The sequence below is a fragment of the Poecilia mexicana genome, unplaced genomic scaffold, assembly GCF_051168715.1.
Source record: "Poecilia mexicana isolate PSO_F unplaced genomic scaffold, ASM5116871v1 scaffold_4, whole genome shotgun sequence".
Taxonomy (NCBI): Eukaryota; Metazoa; Chordata; class Actinopteri; order Cyprinodontiformes; family Poeciliidae; genus Poecilia; species Poecilia mexicana.
In genome coordinates this window covers 12958109-12976615 of record NW_028263373.1, presented here as the reverse complement: position 1 = coordinate 12976615, position 18507 = coordinate 12958109, and the positions used below count along the sequence as shown (strand labels likewise).

The 18507-nt window shown below is 39.9% G+C and overlaps 1 protein-coding gene across 2 annotated transcripts in view; it reads left to right on the top strand.

Annotated features, from left to right (window-relative positions):
- The window catches only part of faf1 (Fas (TNFRSF6) associated factor 1), an 85004-nt gene that overhangs the window by 15781 nt on the left and 50716 nt on the right, over positions 1-18507 (top strand). For both annotated transcript variants that reach the window (XM_088004977.1, XM_015009423.2), the window contains 2 exons: positions 4652-4757; positions 12122-12208. In XM_088004977.1, coding sequence (XP_087861103.1) covers positions 4652-4757; positions 12122-12208 — 193 coding nt within the window. The remainder of the gene's footprint in view (positions 1-4651; positions 4758-12121; positions 12209-18507) is intronic.

The window sequence follows — 18507 nt, the reverse complement described above, 5'->3', positions numbered from 1 at the left end:
CCGCACACACCTTCGCCGAACGGAGCGATTGTACGGAGCCGCACTGTCATTACGGTCGCGCTGAGCAAACTTTCCTTGTTCGTCTTGTTTGATTAGAAATAAATCTAGAGGCTTTTGGAGATTTTCCTCTGAGCACCAATCCTCCTCAGGTAGTTATTTAGTTAGCAATGATGTGATGTGCAGTTAGCAGTGCAGCGAGAAAGCCGGGGGTCTGAGGACGGCCATGTCAATGACTCTCTGTGAATACAAGAGAGTGTTGAGGAGGAGCTAATCTCCTGCATTAATGATGAAGGCCTGATGAATATTTCAATGGAGCCTGTTTCCTTTCTTGTTTATTCTTCGCTCCAGCTCCCGGCAGGCGTGTTTGCCAATGAAAGGTTATTTTAATTTGAACTCTCGACGAAGTTTAAAATCGCAGAAGGACTCATTAGGTTTTATGTGTTTGTGGGTTTTTTTTTTTGTTTCTTTTTTAAAAATTTGTCTTAGCTTCTTGTTCACTCAGCTCTGTGAGAGCGATGTAGCTGCAGAAACATAGAGCTGTCGAGGGAGAGCGCTTATGAAGCTCGATGGAAAGGATTCAGCAATTAGCGTCTTATGTAATTTTCGGACAAAATGGCAGACCAAAACAGAGCAGAGCCTGAGTGGTTTCACATTTTTCTGCTTTGTTGTGGATGTAAAATGTGGCGGAGGTAAGAAAGACATCATGTGTGCTTCTTGGTGCCCTCTGTGAAGGTGTGACAGGTTAGCTCGCGTTCTCCTCAGTGTGTTTTTAAGCAATCTGAGAGGTAAAAGCACATGTTGCCAGCATATTTATGAAAATTTAAGAGAGGTCATGTATAGTGCAATCTCTTGAGTGCATAGTGTGTCCTAGTGTTTTTGCAGGCACATGTCACATTGTGTGCATGCATGTGCATCTCTGTGTCTGGCAATACTTCTTTAATAAGGTCTGGAGTCTGCTCTGTGCCAGTGGGAGCCGCAGCTGAGACGACGGGCTTACCTCAGAATGAAACCAATCTGTTTAGCCTGCTCTTCTCCCCTGCACAACGCTGCCTTTTCGCTGTCCATAAAGTTAAATGACATTTCCCTTCCTCACCCTAATGCCCACGTCAAGAGCCTCCAGAGATGTTGCGGGCTGACCTAGATGTCACCGACTGTGTGTGTTGAGTGAGAAAAAGACCTCCGTTGGCGGAGGCAAACACAAAGACATCCGTATTTCAACCCCAGACTGCTTCGGGGGCCTGCTTCGGCGCGTCAGATGCAGATGCATCCACCACAATTTATTTGTGCCAGGTTTACGACTTTCGTAGAACGTTAACCTGCCGATGCCGACTGTAGATCATTCATTCATTGATTTATGAGGACATAAGAAGAGTATTCAAAATATTTACTTATAGCGTTTCTGTCGTGAGTGGCTGTCGGTTGCATTGGACAAAAGGAGATGTCACACTGTGTGTGAGAGGGAACAGTCACTGTAAAACAAGACTATTAATTTAAAATATAAAAGGATTAGAGTTGAAATTTTAAACTATCTTTAAGATTTTATATTGGAGGGCATCTCTACTAACACTGTCGTGGTGTATTCTCTAGCGTACATCATTTGGACCCTTATCTTAACTCTAACATTTCCAAAACTCCGCCAGTATTTCCAAATCTTGCATTTTCATTGACAGACTGAGGTTGAAACATTTGAGCAAAAAAAAAAAAAAAAATCGAAATCTTTGCTGTAAATCGTTCTGTCATCCCTGTCATCCTTTTTATCTGCCGAGTTTTTCAGTCCACTGCAGCCTGAAAGAATCATAAACCCGTCTTGACATGTCATAAGAAGTGCTGTTCAATCTAGCGTTATTTTTTAGGCACCTCTCTAATACTTCAAATAGCAAACTGTGGAATAATCTTCTCTCAGAACATCTTCTGAACTCCTTTGGGTCGAAGTTGTTAAGAGTCAAGTCAGTGAGATCTGGCAGCATTTAAGAATGCTGCGTTCTTAAAACGCTGTTTGTAGCCCAGCTGGACACTGGTCAGGGCTGATCAACATGGAAATCAGTCGACTGTGGTGAACATCTCAGCTCATCTCTACTTGAAGCATGCTTGTCTGGTTTATATATATATATATATATATATATATATATATATATATATATATATATATATATATATATATATATATATATATATATATATATATTATTTATGCAGCAGACTTCTTTAAACAGATGGCAAATTACAAAAAAAAAATGACTCATTATGTATGACAGATTTTTTTTTTATATTTCCTGCAGAATGCATTTGATGTTTGAAGTGACTATATTTGTTGTATAGAACATTACAAAAAAAGTAAATCTTGAACAGAACTCTACCCACAAATGCACCAAATGTTTTGTCAGCCTGCCACAAATGACTGATAAGATGTTCCTTCTTTGCTTGGAAGGACAGAGTAACACTTCCTCTCAGTTTACCCTCTATCTCTGCCTATTTAGGAGTTTAGCTGCCTGCCAGCAGCAGCTCGGGACCGTGTCCAAACATAATCATGATATTAGCTAGATCCTTATTTATGTGTCCCTACCCCTTCTATTTCTCCTCATTCTCTCTCTCTCTCTCTCCCTCTTTTGCAAACACACATACACAGGCGTCCTTCATCCTTCTGCTCAGCCCCATTACATATGCATCCATACTTCCCACTTTTCCAATCTTCTCCAGTTAGCTACAACAAACATTACATTTACATATTGATTTCGTAGTTTTAGTCAATGTAAATATGCTGTCATTACAGTAAATTTGAGCTTCTGTTAACATAAGCTCGTCCAGATCTGCACAGATTAAGGGTGTGATTGCATAATTAATGTGTGCGCTACATATTAATTCCCTCATCCTCTTCTTTCTCTAAAGTCTTCCTCCTCTCCTTGGTTTCTGAGCCCTGATTAAGTGCCTGTTTCGGCCTTTAAGCCTCCCATTGCTATTCACCCTCACAGACCCAGCGTTTGCTCAAAACGCTACTTAACCTCGCAGCTTATTGTAAATGAAGCCTCCAAAAGTTGAATCCCCTCCATCTTTTTTTTTTTTTTTGCTCCGTTTCTCAGACATTGCCGTAAGTTACTTTGCGAGTTATTGGTGCCGGTCCAGAAACGACGCATCACGTCAGAGATTACCTGTAAACACTCTCTGCTGGCTATATTCAGTACTTCTACTGGTCGAAACAAAAGCTGCAACATTTTGCCGTTGCATTTTATTAGTAGAAGATCAAATGTTTTCATTTATTGTAAGCGACTTAAAAATGTTTGATGTTTTTCAGATGTTATTTTGAAGCTTTTTTGTTCTTTATCTACCAAGTATGTTTCAATTTTTCTACCACAGACTTCAAAGCCTTTTGGTGGGATTTTATGTGATAGACCAACAAAAAGGAGAGTGTAAATGTCACGTGAAAGGATGAGGAGGTGGTTTATTTATTTATTTCTTTTAGATTTTTAGAGAAAGTTATTTAAAAGAAATCCTTTTTGCGGTTTTCCGCCAAACATTTTGGTGGCGCAGGAGAGAAGTTGCTCTGGCCAGATGAGGCAAAGATTGAGCTATTTGGACTATATGCAAAACTAACATTACGCATCACTTTGAACACACCATTCCCACTTTAATTCACATCATGCTTTTCTCTGTTAGGCGCAAGGTAGCTGCTCGGAGGTGAAGGTAACATAAATGGAGCTAAATAAAGAACAATTATGGACAAAAACCTCTTGTGGTCAAACATACAATCAAAACTACAGTGGAATGCTTTAGATCAAATGTATTCATGTGTTTAAAAGTCCAGATTCAACTGGTTATCTGTGGGAAAACATGAGAAGAGATGTTCACAGACGCCTTCTGTCCAATATGAGTGAACTTGAGCAGCTTCTATTAGAAGTGTAAAGGTGGTAGAGGTCAATAGAGGCAATATACCGCTCAGTAGAGATTGAAAACATGACAAAAAATCTAATTTAAAAAAAAAAAGGAAAACCATGTATTCTGTATATTTTACAAGTATTGACTAATTTGTGTTCACTGATCACAAAAAAAATTCAATGAGATTTGAGGTCGCACGTGAAAATGTTAAAGGGGTGAGGACGCTTTTGCATGGCTGTGTAAGCAGATTTAACATAGGTAAGGAGAAAGCATCAAATGAGCAACAATGCATACATTTCAATAATTTAACCTGCCATAATAGTTGCTGGTGCCCCACCTAAGCACATCATTAAAAGGTGGTCAGCAACTGTAGTTTGTGCTACATTCAGGTCTACTTCAGAGGGATCATGGGGTTTTGGAGATGAACGGCTGAAGGCTCTCCTGGGTTTGTTGGCAGTAATACAGGTTGATGGGCTCCATGCTGTTACCGTGCAGGTGGTCATGTTGCGAGAGCCTGCTGTGCTGAGCGGCGCTCCGGCCAGACTTGTTAAGACACGACCAGTAAAATGGCCGTCGGGCCCCTGGAGGAGGCACCCACTTTGCTGGGGGCCGGCAGGACACTCTTGCTCAACAAGTTTCAGCTTGCCCTAATCTTTGTCTCAGAGATAATGTTTGTTTTTACTTGCATCTGTCTTTTTTTTTTTTTTTTTTTTGTCGTGTGTCATTATCATGTGTTGCCTTCTTTGGTTTAATTAGCTTTTTGTTTTTTCTTGTCATTTAGTGCACTTCAAGATTCGCTAAATCAGAACTTCCTGCTGGTCATCAGCCACCGTGAGGCTCAGAGGGACTACAGCCTCAATTTTCCCGGCTCCAAAACTATACAAGAGGTAAGACGCCACAACAGCGTGCGAGCACCGACCCTCACAGACTCGCACAGAAGTTCTCTGTAACGCACCCGCAGGCTCTCACCTCCATAATATTATTGCACCTGATTCTCATTTCCCCATAACATGGCTTTCCTTCTATTTGCCAAACATTGCTAGTCTATCTCCGCCATCGATTCATTATTCATCACAAATGATCACATTTCGGAGCACATAATTACTCTCACAGCTGTGGTCTGGTACAGCCCCCTCTTTCCTCCTGCTCCCAGTACACACTGCGTCCTTTTCCCTTCTTCCTCCAACCCTGCAGACTGGAGAGGCAGTTTAAATGACTGAACATTGTTTGATCAAGGCAGGCGGGAGCGCTCGAAAAGTCCGTTCATTCTCTTCGTCTGAAACTCAACAGTAGATTTGGCTGCGTATGAAATATTAATCCCGGACCCCGTGTGAAGGCACAGGTTGTTCTATCTGCATTGAAAGTAGTTTAAAGGTTATGAAACATGTGGGTCCATGTGCCTATGCAGATGAGTGAGTGTGTGTGCGTGCGTCAGTGTTTGTGAGCTGGAACCGTCTTGTCTGCACATATACATACATCACTGCTCCGGTCTCACCTCTTCTGCAAAAGGGAGACCTGAGTAGACGGTATTCATAATTAACGACACGTACTCTGCCGTCTCGTTTTTGGAAATGCACTTCACAAAGTGAAATCAGGTGGAATCATCACTCTGCAACACTAAATTAAGAAATTCATCTTTTTTTTTTTTCTAAGAGATGCACCAGTCAGAGTTCGAAGATTTTCTGTTATATGTTAAGAGCTGACCTGCTGATGCAGATTTTTACAAAACAAAGTTTAAGTTTCAAAGTATCTCCAGCGTCTTATACTAGCAGGTTGTATAGCAAGCATTATTAAAGCTTCTGTTTCTGCGTGAAAACGCTGAAATATGTTGGTGTGTACGATGAGAGGGTGAAACTCAAAAGCCGAACCTTTGCTGCTTTCTGTTCGGTGTTTTTCTTATTTCCTGAAGTCTTCGATTCAAAATGTTTGATTATTTTTTGTTTCGGATTAAATTGATTGATCGACCTGTGAAAAATATCAAGCAGTGTGACTGTTGCTCCAGCAGATATCTGGTTATTGTCCGCTTTTTCTGAAGGAATGACAGCCTGTTACTTTGCTTCCCTCTCGTTGAGATTCTGTCTCTGATGTGAGTCTGCTTCAGCAACAAATTACACTTCGGACATCTCATGTTGCACAGTGGGACGTTAAACTCCCAAAATCATTGAAATGACACCTGTAGAAAATGCTGTTTCCTTTAATATGTCTTCTTACATCTTTCTTTGTTTCCGACTCCATTCTGAGAAAACCTAAAAAGCACTGAATATCAATAAGTTCAACCTCTTCTTCACTTAGTTATAACTTCCACTCTGAGGGATGTTGTATGATCACCTCGGAACGGTGAAGCTGGAATTCGGCTAATTCCCGTCGCCTGATATTGTTCTCTCTCTGGTTAGTATCAGTTGCTTCTGTCTCTTTAGTAATATCATCAGGAATCAGGTGTTCTCTCTGATTGTCATGGTTTACATCCAAACTAATTATTAAATCTCAAAGCAAAAGTCGGCCATTCATCTGTTTTGCTCTGTGCAGCCACTGTGGTTAATTCATGGACCCTCCGTAGAGCGGAAGAACACATGATTAATAATCAGGCTTCTAGCGGAGCCTGTAATGGTGCTAATTGATTAAATTAGTTTGACTAGCTTCTTAACCGGAGGCCGCCTGCCCTCCCTGGACGTCCTTCGCGCTCTACAATTTTCTCCCCATTTCAACATCTTTTACTTTTTTTTTTTGTACTTTCACTCTCCTCTAAGGCAGATGGTTTTGATGAGCACCCACTGTGAACCTTAAGTGTTTCTGCTGGGATTACAAACACAGGGGAGGGGCCCCTGTGGTGTGGGAGTGGGAGCTGCGGTCACAGAAAAGAGACTGAGGAGTGTTAGCTTGGTGGGGGGTGCCGTAAGAGGCAAGAGCGGACAGAGAAGGGACAATGTGGGCTTAAACAGGCCTCCATGTCGCGTTCTTTTCCTTACACATGTTTGTCTTTAGACATCTGAAAGTCCCCTGCTGAGAAAATGAGACCTAGAACTTTAACCTGCACACACGAGATGTGCAGGCCACGAACGCATTGTCTCTAAAAAAAATGCCGCTGTGCGCAAGAAGGGGAAAAATATCTACCTCATGTAGGATCATGTTCAGCAAGGTTGAAGCTGCTTTGTCTGACTTGTTTATGATAAAGGTGATGGATAAGAGAAAGTTCCGACTGAAAAACAAGAAAAATCGATACTTGGAGCTATGTTCTAGAGCTGAAGTTATTTCTTTTCGCTTCCATTAAAAAAAGATTGTAACGTTTTCAGCCTGTCTGAGTCTGTTTTTCCTCACCTCTGGCTTTGCCAAAGGGCTTTTTTCCATTGCTAGTTTCTTATTTTCTTAGCTTAGGATCTTCAGTCCTGTCTGTGCATATCAGTAAAGAAAGAGTCTTATCTTCTCCTTTTATTTACTTTGGCCATAGAATCCCAACAATCTTCCCTTATCCCTCCGTTTTCTATTTCGTCTTTCTTTACGCCTCCCCCAGCAGCCCTTCTCAACCCTTCGTTTTTTTTTTTTCTCTCTTTTCCATCCTTTAAACCAAAGTTTGTGTTGGTTCTTGATTGGCATAACCAGACAAGAGTTTGGGGTGGGGTGGGCTATGTTGCTGGCTAGCTTCTGGGCTAAGCTGCAGAGCAAATGTTTGCCAGGGGAGTACTGGGTAGAATAGGGCTGGCTGCTGGGTCCCAGTTTGTCCGTGACCAGACCAGTTGTACTGGGGATTCTTCCCTCGTCTAGTGCCCCATCCTCCCCCTGAGGCCCCATCCCTCACCCTGCAGCTGAGAGACATAGGGGACCAAACGCAGACAGAGGCTGCGAGACTGAGAAAAGCGAGGCTGGATGGGAAGCAAAATGAAAGAAAGGCATCTGGTGCTTAGATGGGATGAAGGGAAAGAACAAGAGAGATTGAGAGAAAGAGCTTGTGACTGTTTAATGGAAACCTTTCCTTCTCTTTGATTTGCTTCCAGCCAGGGATTATAGGCAATTGGCATTTACAATGATTGGATCGTTAATTTTGTCGTTGGGTGTACTGGCCAGGAGCTGAGTCTCCTTTATGTTGGAGAACTCAGACGTACATACGGCTCTGAAATAAACACAGGCCACTATGCATCTATGCAGACATTTATGACGGCCATTTCATTTCATTACCTGCTGGAATCCTACAGAAATGCTCAACATTTTACTTGTCAGGGGACTAATTACCTGAAACACTGCACTCTGACGACAGCTGTGAAAGTCAGGAACTGAACTATTTCTAATTGAATTAGTATTTTATGACTTTTAAATTATATCAACATGATTTTTTTGTTGTTCTGGATCTGTTATGGATTTTTTAATCATTCATTCATTTTCTGTTTTCAACAAATGGAGACAATATTTTAGTTGCAGTTTGGGAGAAAATATAGTCATTTATTGAAACAATATTTTTTTTTTTAATTCTGTTGAAACACCAATTGTGTTCAGTTCGCTGTAAGATTGCTTAGTGGCACTTCATAAATCATCAGAAGCATTTCTTTTTTTTAATTTTATAGAATGCAGTTAGAAATATTTGTTCTACTTTTTTATGATTTTTATTTTCAGCTTTTATTTTCTCTGATTGTCCTCTTTCCTTTTGATTTCATATTCTTACTAAGTTTATTTACGTGTAAAATGCGTGTATTCTTTTTTTTTTTCAATTTCATGAACCATATAGAATCTCTGCATGAAAAGTGCTCTAAAAAAGTTGAAATGGAAGAAACAAAAATGTAAAATTTGTCTCATGTATTTCCACAGCGTTATAAATCTGCATTTAAAACACCACCAGGGACATTTTAGGCTTTTTAAAAAAAATTTCTCATAATTTAGCTTTATTATAAAGGTAACTTGATGCTTTTAACCACCATCAGGTTATTTATTAGAATAGTTTCTCCATCATAAGTTACCAATTAAACAGTTCTCCTAATTTCATGTAAATTGTGTTTTCTATAGTTATTTTTCTAGAGATCTAAAATAATTGTAATGTTAAATTAGTTTCAGTTTGACTTGTCGCTCTTGGTAGACAGGGGGCAGCATTAGACAGTATTGCTTCATTTATGGTGTTTGTAACTAAAAAAAAAAGTAATTTACCTGCAGTATTTCAGAAAAGATGTCTGTCTGCTGTTGAGTTATTTTGTTCCAAATTCCTTTTTCTTAAATAACATTTTGTTGTCATATGGTCTCGCCAAACTCTCATAATTGCACCGTATTTTCGCACGTGTCGGGAGAGGACGGCACATATCCTCGCTGTGTGGTTTCAGGTGGGCAGGCCGGCTGTTTCGCTGTGTTTTCTTTCAGTGCCGGGATTAGATTGTCCTCCACCAGGTGTCTGTCGCTGTCTGTCTCCGCTCCGCTCCGCCGCCACCTCTCACCTTCGCTCTCTTTGTGGTGGGCGTCAGTTTGTTGTTTCTCTGATGCTGCTTTAACCTCTGACTGCAGCCTCTTCATTACTAGTGTTTATGCCTCTCCCTTTCTCCCTCTCCCCCCCCACTGCCGTTCATCGGCCGGCCAGCCGGTCAGTCAAATCCCTGTAGTCTGGCTGGTCAAACATAGATATTACACTCTGTAATAACACTGGCCACCCGCTTTGACCCCAGCCTGCTATCTTGGCCAGGATGTCTCTTCATAAGGATGGACTCGGAGCGGAGTGATGTGGGATTTACAAGAGAGAAGCAAAGTGCCACTCATTTATCATTGTTCTTTTAAATTGTCTCTCCTTGTTTGTACTGTAAATTGCTTCACGCTGTCAGGTTCAGCACAAATATAATATATTTTCTCAAAGGGATTGATAAGTCGGATAAAATATTTACTCATCTCGACAAAAAGATATTCATATCCAGGTGTGATTACATGGGCGTAATTTGTAATGGGAACAATGTTTGTCCCCAAAATTAATACACTGTTTTGCAGATTCTTTCCTTCCTAGCCTAAATTTGCTTTCGTGTGTTTGTAGCAGTCTTTAAACTTCCACCTCCATGAGCTGCAGCCCGAAGTTCATAGAAGGACTTCTCTATCTTCGGTGCACATTACAAAGACAGGCTTTGCTCCATGCACGGTGGGATCTTTCCTCTACAATAGGTAGTTTTTTCAGCGTCGGCGTCCTGCCCCGCGGGGCCCGAATGTCAGGATCCTCCCGAACAAACTCGGCAGCACCCGCCATCATCAGAGCTCAGGCGCTAACTTGGGGCTTTGATCTGCTTTGACTGGCGCACATTCGGGCTGGCGTGAGGGCTTTAAACCAACAACCCACCGGAGGGTTTAACGCGGCTCTTGGTTAGAGAGCCGCTGCTGGCTGCTAACTGTTTAAAACCAAGGAATGTTATTAAGTGATGCTGATACGGGGTCTGCACATGAATGAGAGAAGAGAAATACTGTTCATTTCAGAGTGTGTGGCTGTTGTCGCTGGGAATTAGCTGAGGCATCTGAGGAATGCTGACAACACTGGCTCTATTTTTTTTGTCTTGTCTTATCCTTCTCTGCTCTCTGCCTCCCCTCTAATTTTTCTATTTAACCTTTGAATGGCAGATTAATAATAAAATCTGAGCCTTAGTTGTTTACTTTACAGGTATGGAAATGTTCATGAGTAATAACTAAAGTATTAGTTATATTATAGTATTTAATCAAAGACAAAAAAAATAAAAAAATTGACATGATTTTCTTTTCATATGTTTTTATTTTATGACACTAGAGTCCCATATTTATTAGTAGCTGAACAGGAAGAATAGCAGACAGAAAAAGGGAAAACATGCAGCAAATGTCCAGAGGCCGGGTATCGAACTGGATTCTGTTTTGGGCTTTGACTTCTGCATACGGTGTGTTTGTTTGACCACTGAGCCACAGAGAGCATGACTTATTTGCTACCGCTTCAAAAATAACCCAACATAGTGGTTATTCAAATTGTAAAAGTGTCGAGATATATGTATGCTAAAAATAAATTCATATATTTGATCTAAAATATAGAATGAGCACAGGAATATAACAGTACATTGATCCATTTCAACACCTTAATTAAATGATTAGTGATCCAATTGCATCAAGACAAAATGAAAATGTCGATTGGATTGTTATCTTTAAGATGATTCAGGATGATTAAACTTCTTTTGCACTTTGGAGAAGTGGTGGCCTTGGTTGGATGAGGCACTAAAAATTGGTGAAGGCTGAAATTTTGCTTTAATGTCTATAAAAAGGGACTTAAGTGTTAATTTTTTTTTTATGTGAATTCAATGAAGCTCATTACCTGTTTGTTTCTTTGACTGAAAGGTCATCAAGGACACTTTTAAGTTAACTGATTACAAAAATCCACTTGTTGTTGCTGCATTTGTTTTAAGAAATGGTTGGCATTTGTTGCCATATCCCAGCATCTCTTTTCATTGGCTGACAACATGTGATTGTGATTGGGTTGGTAATTCGTTCACATTACCCAACTCCAACCAGATCCACCTTAAAGACTTAAGCTGTCTTGTGTCTGTTCATCTCTCATGCTGACTGACTGAAACTAGTGCAGACTGATGCAGAAAATTTAAATTAAAAAAAAAATCATGTTGTTTAGTTTTCCACACAATCATATTAACTCACAACCAGAAATGTGTTCAAATGACTAAATATGTCTGTCCTGTAAGTAAGGGGAAAGTGTAGGAGCCTTCTCTAGGCCGTCTGATCGGCAGTGTGCAGCAGCAGGGTGGGAATGGGCACGTTCTCTGACATCTCGGTAAATGGAGCAAAAATCTTAACATTGATGACTTTTTATACCTTTGGTAATAAAGCTCCTTGTTTGAAGTTATTAATAATTTTTAATTTAACTTGTCTCAGGTGCATGATATTAGAAAATATGATTATGATCATATTTGTAAATACTGAGCTGACAATAACAGTTGCTACATGTGCTTATTATCTTATCTGTGCTTCCATCACCCTTTGACCTTCAGCGTTTTGGCCAACATCGTTTGTGTTTGGTGTGAACATCTGCAGCTGTAAGACTGCAGATTTAGGCCAACAGGCTAGAGATTACATTAACATGTAAAATGCGCACTTAAAACACTTTGAATAAATTAGCCAACGGTTATTCCACTCCAAGCAGACCTTTGCAATATGAATATTGCACACACTAATATTGCAGTGACGATATATTTACAACATAACGTGAAGCCCTAAACTTGCCTGAGTCATTGACTGGGCTCTTCATATTGTTCTAATTTTATTTTATTTCTCTTTCCAGGTCAAGAGGAACATTTCAGACTTGACCAACATCCCAGTCAGGCATCAGCAGTGGGAGGGATGGCCTGCGTCGGCGTCCGATGATTCTGTAAGAGCCACACATGGAAACAATAATTAATAAATGAGTTTCATCATTTCAGTTCAGTATAATTTCGTTCTTTTTTAACAAGCAGTTTACAAAGAAATGTGACTGTGTTACTCCCTGGGATTATTCAACGGATTTGTGTGAAGTATTTTTAAATAAAAAAAACAACTGCAATACTGTGATTTTTACTTTGTGCTTGATGTTCAAAAAGTTTACGCAGAGTGTGTGAGGAGTCTCTGACCGTTGTGAGAGCCCGTCTCTGAAACATATCCTGCACAAAGAGTTCAACGCTCAGCCACCTTTTAATGTAAAGCACACAAAATATTATGAAAGAGTATATTTGGTATTTTGATACATCAATGTAATCAAAAATATAGAGCAAACATCTGCAACCTTGCTGTATAGAGTTCAAGATAACCCGACTTGACCTCTTTCTTATTGCAGCACTTTCTCTGTTCCCTCTCTGAAAGGAATTTAAAACATAGGAACAATTTCAACCCCTTGAATATTTCAGTAACCATCCCACACCTTGCACATAAAACCATATTAATAATAAAAACAAGCAATTTTCAGTATAAACATTCTCCTATTTATTAGTCGGATCTAGCAATGTGGTTTTAATTGACATTTAAAATCTCGACTCAAAGTTTTGATTGGTGTGTAGTCGCACGTTGCTATTTCGAGCCTTTTTTAGAGTGAGACGTCGAAGCTAATTAAGATGTCAAAGACGGTTCCCGTCCTGTGTCCCCTATCTGTGGACATTAAAGCTCACATCATTGAGTCCCGCTGACCTCTCCGTCCCACGGTTGCTCTTCCCAGCCATTCACTCTGTGCGGTGTCAAGCTGATCAGAGGTCGGACCCATACAGCATGTCGAGGAACCTCTGACCCCTTTTGTCTCAGCCCCTCTTTGACGGCGTATGTGTTCCCATGCTAATTGTTTGGGATGGTTTATCATGCCACATTGACAAGCTGTTGGGCACACATTCTTGGGTCAACCCCCGGCTAACGTTTTCCCTTCAGATATGCGTGGCTGCTGTTTGGTTTGGAGTATTGTTGTTGACTTTGCCTTCTTTTAAATTCATACTTTGACACATGTGACCTACGCAATAAAAACGCACTGTAATATCAGTTCGCATTGTGATTGGTAAGAACGAGCTGTTTCAGTGTATCCAGGGTTTTTGTTGAATGCAAGCTATTTATACCTGCTACCCATTGTTCATATTTCTAGCGCTCAGAGGAGGAGAACAATAACTGCACCTGACTTGTTATTAAGCTTTGAGCATTAACAGTAGAAGCAAATACCTTTTATGGTGCACACATGGGCTGAGAATAAAAGCATATCCGCCCTATTACTTTACAGAAAATTGTTTGCTGCTTTTTTGTCTGTCTCAGCTATGAGAAGACAATTGTAAATCCATCAACCGCCAAGCAAAATATGCTGAAGGCTGATTAGCAAACAGTCTTGAATTGCAACAGAAATACAATTGTTAATGCTAGTCAAAAACTGCATTGTTTTTGGCCCAGTCTCTTATAATGCAAGATACAACTGATGTTTTTTTTGTTGTTTTTTTTTACATTAATGAAGGAATAAAGTGACGCAGCACACCCAGGTAACAGAATCTGTAGCAAAATCCTGTCCTAAAATTTTGAAAATATATATTTAATTTGACTATTTGACAGGTAAAAATACCACTGGTGCTATAGTTGGTAGCATCACCTACATTTCTAATAGAATGAGGTTGCTTCTAAGTTACATTTATACCAACGTAATTAATAATCCATGGCTCTTCTCCGGATGTTAAATGAAACGCCACACATTTCCTAAACCTTCATCATAATGGCCAAGACAAGAGAACGTGCTATTTGATTGGTAAATCAGCAAGAAAATTGCTCCTGATCTAAAGTTGCTCTTATCTACTACGAGAGCGATAATTTAAAAAACACAGCGGTTGGTGAACTTAACAAATACACACGTTTATCTTGCTTTATCTGCGCACATTGAAGAGGTTGGCGGAGGGAGGAAAAATGCATTTCAAAACCCCCAGTCAGAGAAACTAACTGGTATTTGCTACATCAAGGAAGCTGATTAATTTAAGGGATTTTTACATGTCTTTGCTATGGAAGCCTTCAAATGTAGAGAGTTATGTGCAGTTTCTTTTACTTTCTCTTCAAATTGATAAACCTAAGAAATGTGTTTTGTGCAACAAAATGAAACCTATTATTTCAACATAAGGTTGAAAGTTTAGACCATTATCATCTGAATATTTTTCTTTTCTTCTGTAATCTAAAAGAATTTAAGACTTTAGACACAAAACAAAATAATGTATGTTTTCATGCAAAAACATTCCCCCCCTTTTATTCCCAATTTCACACTAAGATGTATAAGGAAATCATATATTATTTTACCAATTGCTTTTAGTTTTTGCTGGAGTTTTTTTGTTATCTGTGGACTTTAGCTCATAGCTGTAGATTTATTGGCCAAAGACCATGAATAAATTTGAGCTCTCTGTGCCAACAAAGGCCTGGTCCTTGGCTAACACATAACTGCAGTGTCTGTTTTTTTTTTTCTTCTTCTTGTATGAGAAGATATTAAAAAAAGCACAGAGAAGAGAGAGACAGAAGTGTAATAATGGCCTCTGCACTAGCCATAGCCCTCTTATTGAAACGTCTGAAGGTATTAACAGAGAAAGCCCGGGGCTTGGCTGGCCTAGCGGGTGGATGGAGAGCCAATGTTAGTGTCTAGCTCATTAGCCCAGTCTCATCTCTCGGGGTTTGGGCCAATAAACATGGCAGCTACAGCCCCTAGATTACTTTTAGACCCACACATTCTCCTGATTAAAGTTGATTTGGTTGTCACTTTATGTTGGTTTTCCATCAAGTAGGTAATATTTCTACTGTTTTAACATTACTGTGCCTTACCAAAGCTTTCTGCATATGGGGTATTCCAAATATACCACTGGTTATTGACTCTGGTGGTGAATATTGTACATCAGTCCATCACTGATCCATGTAGGGTCTGCAACAACAGTTGGGATTCAGAGACAGTGTATTTCAAATGAGGTGGAGTTCAAGTTGTCAGGACTATCTTGAGTGACTTTGATGAACACTGTTTAACCTAATGTCCATCACGTGTTTCTGTGAGGAATTATTAAATGAAGCAAAGCATTTTTATTGAAGCGTTTGTCTGACAGAGCGAAGAAGAAAATTAGAAACATTATCTTGTTTGCAGATGAGAATCGAGATTTCTTCATAACAAGAAAGTTTCTTACAATAATGAGAGTAAAATTATATTCCTTTAACAAATTTTGATTTCTTAAAAAGACGCTAAGGGTCTCTTTCTCTTCTCACTCCTCCTCTCCTACTCCTGAATTTATTTCCTAGCTCTGATGGTTAAAGTGTTTCGTACATTATTGCGAAACTTTTAGTTTCTGTAACTGACTAATTAACATATAGTGAGCTATATTTGTATGCCTAGATAAATATTCTTACAGTGTAATAAACAAGTATTTGTTGGATTAAGTTTTCTTTGTTTAGTAACGACTGCTGCCTGGTCCATTATTGTCATTTGCTGGTTGCGATTGGTTGTTGTTTCAAGCAAATACAGTATTGCAAGGCATACTCTAAAAGACCATCTATGATTGACTTGTGGTGTGGTTGATTTACATAAACTGTATCAAGTACATAGATTTGTTCACAGAGAAATATGCGCTCACATCAGTCTTGCTGCACGCGCAACACAAACAGCACAACTGTAACCCTTTATAATAGCGCTGACAAGATGAGGCAAGAATTTTTTGTGGTTTGTTTTAAGTTTTTTATTGTTTTTTTTTTTTTTACTTTCTTTGCATTGTTCGACTACTTATTCATGGGTCCTGAGAAAGTTCTTAAGCTGGTGTGGTTTTAGTGTAATGAAGTCACAGATTGTGTGTGAAAGAAAAGAGGCTTGTAGAAACTCTCGTCTTTCAGTGAGACTGGTAGTTATGTGTTGCATCATCCCTTCTGACACTGTCCGCTAAATCTGTTTCATTGTTTATTGCGGTTGGAGTTTTTCAGGCCCTGATGAAGGATTGAAACTGGATCAGGATGCATAACGCTCAGCTGGCAGCGAACAAAACATTGGTTTACAGACTTTACTCCAGTTGTATGGGGTGTTGGACGTGACTGGTGTGGCTACGTTCAAGCGATGCTCATTTGGAGCAGATCTGGGAGACGTTGTAGCTTTAATGTGTTCTACTGTTTTCTGCAAAAGATTCAGTTTTCCTACAAATCCATCCCAATTCTTTTGAAATATTTAGAGCTCTTTTGCCATTTGATTTCTAGCTGTGTGGCACTTAATGAATTTCTGAAATCTTCCTGTAACTATTTAATTTCCGTTCCAATGCTGTCTGCTCTCTGGATTCGCTAGAAGACAGTTTATAATGTTTTCCAGAGTAGCCAAATAGAGGATCACGAGAAGACGCATGCTGTCTCTGTGTGAATGTTTACTTTAGCATTTGTTTTCATTTTCCTTGGGTTTTACTGCATCACAGCGGTCTTGAATAGTACTGGGAAAAAGTTCCCACTCAGATGCAAGTATTTTGGACTTTGCAATAGTTAAAACTTGATGAAGTTCATTTTACTCCAAGTAGATTAAAACAAATACTCTGGCATTATTTGCAAATACCACAATGTTGCTCTGCCTTCAAATTCCTCTTGATTCTTGAGGCTTTGGCAAAGCTGTGCTGAACAGTGCTGAGGATGACAAGAGGTCTGTGCAGCAGCTGATTTGCGAGGCCAATGGGACGGTAACGTCCTCTGCTGTTGGGGATGATTTGAGCAAGCTTGGTCTGTTTCCAGCCGCTCCTCATCTCATTGGAGCTGCTTTGATTGGCAGTGCCTCCTCCACACCTGTCGCAGTGATTGACAGCCAGTGGGACTTCCTTATTGCATTGCCTCATCCGTCCATCCTCGCCCCCCGCCTCTCCACCACCAACACCCACTGTTCCTCCCGCCCTGTAATTGCTGACATTTATGCAGTGTTTCATGGTGTTTGCTAATGTATTAATGCCGAGGAGTCTCTGAGGTGCCTTGCCTTGTAGGGCAGAGCCTCTCTCTCCGTTTCCCAGCTGGCATTAAAGGAATCCTTCTCAACCTGATAGGCGTGTGTGGAACCAAGGGTTTATTGAGGAGGGCCTGTTGGTTTCCAGAGCAACAGGGCTCAGCGTTAAGCGCAGGCACTCCACCACCTGCCGTTCTTCAGGTGACATTCAGAGCTGAAGGAGCCCCTCTGACTGAATTTCTTTTTCCTTCCAATGTAGTTTTTGTATAACTCCTCAGTTGCTTCACTGTATCTTCACTTTAATAGGTAGATGTTTGAAACTGGCTGCTTTTATCCATCCTGTTGATCCAACAGGTTTTTCTTGTTTTATTCATTCTGTGCCTAGCACAATGTTTCCTAAAGTGATGCACAAAAACCTGGAATAAAAGATTTTTCTTGCTCTTCTTATTTAATGATTGTAAAATTTTGATAAACTTTTTTGTAAGATAAAGTTTATATCTTGGCTGTAATAAACAAAATGCAGAGGTTGCAAATTAGCATGGATTACCATGCAGATGGTCCATGCTAATTTCCCTTCCAAGTTGGAGGTTTGAACTTTTTCAAAGTCTCTAATAAGGCACAGATAAATCAGTGGATGGGCAAGTTCACTATTATCAGAACTTATTTTGGAAAATGCGTTTTTATCTCCCCTTTTTGGCAGTGATTCTATTTCTGAAAAGTAAAAAAAAAAAAAACCCACCTCAAGTAAACGCAAAAAACATGATGCCACAAGAGGAGCTGACATCTTGGCTGGCATAGAAAGGGCCTGTAGCAGCAGCTCCTTCATCTCACAGCCAAAACGAAGCTGAGTGTGAAATATTGACGCTCCATTTATGTGCAATGCAACCATGTTTCACAAAATCGAGAAAATTACAGACAATCCTGAGCGGCCTCATGAAACTCTTATTCATATGTCTTCAGTCAGAGGCTTCTTCAGAGACAATCTAGCACAGACTGCTGCAGGACATCCTTTCTGCCCACAGCCATCAGCATCTACAACAACTCTGAAGAAAATAAGACGATGAGTTACAACAATATTGAATTTTCCTTTTGGATTAATATAGTGCAACTGAATTGACTTGAGTTTTAAGGCGGAAAATTTTTGATTTTAGATAGATAAAAATTAACTGGAGTGCTATTTATTTATTGTTTTTACCCCCAATTCAAAAGTCATAAATTCTTAACTTTCATGTGCAAATGGCCTGTAGCACAACGGTCGCTCT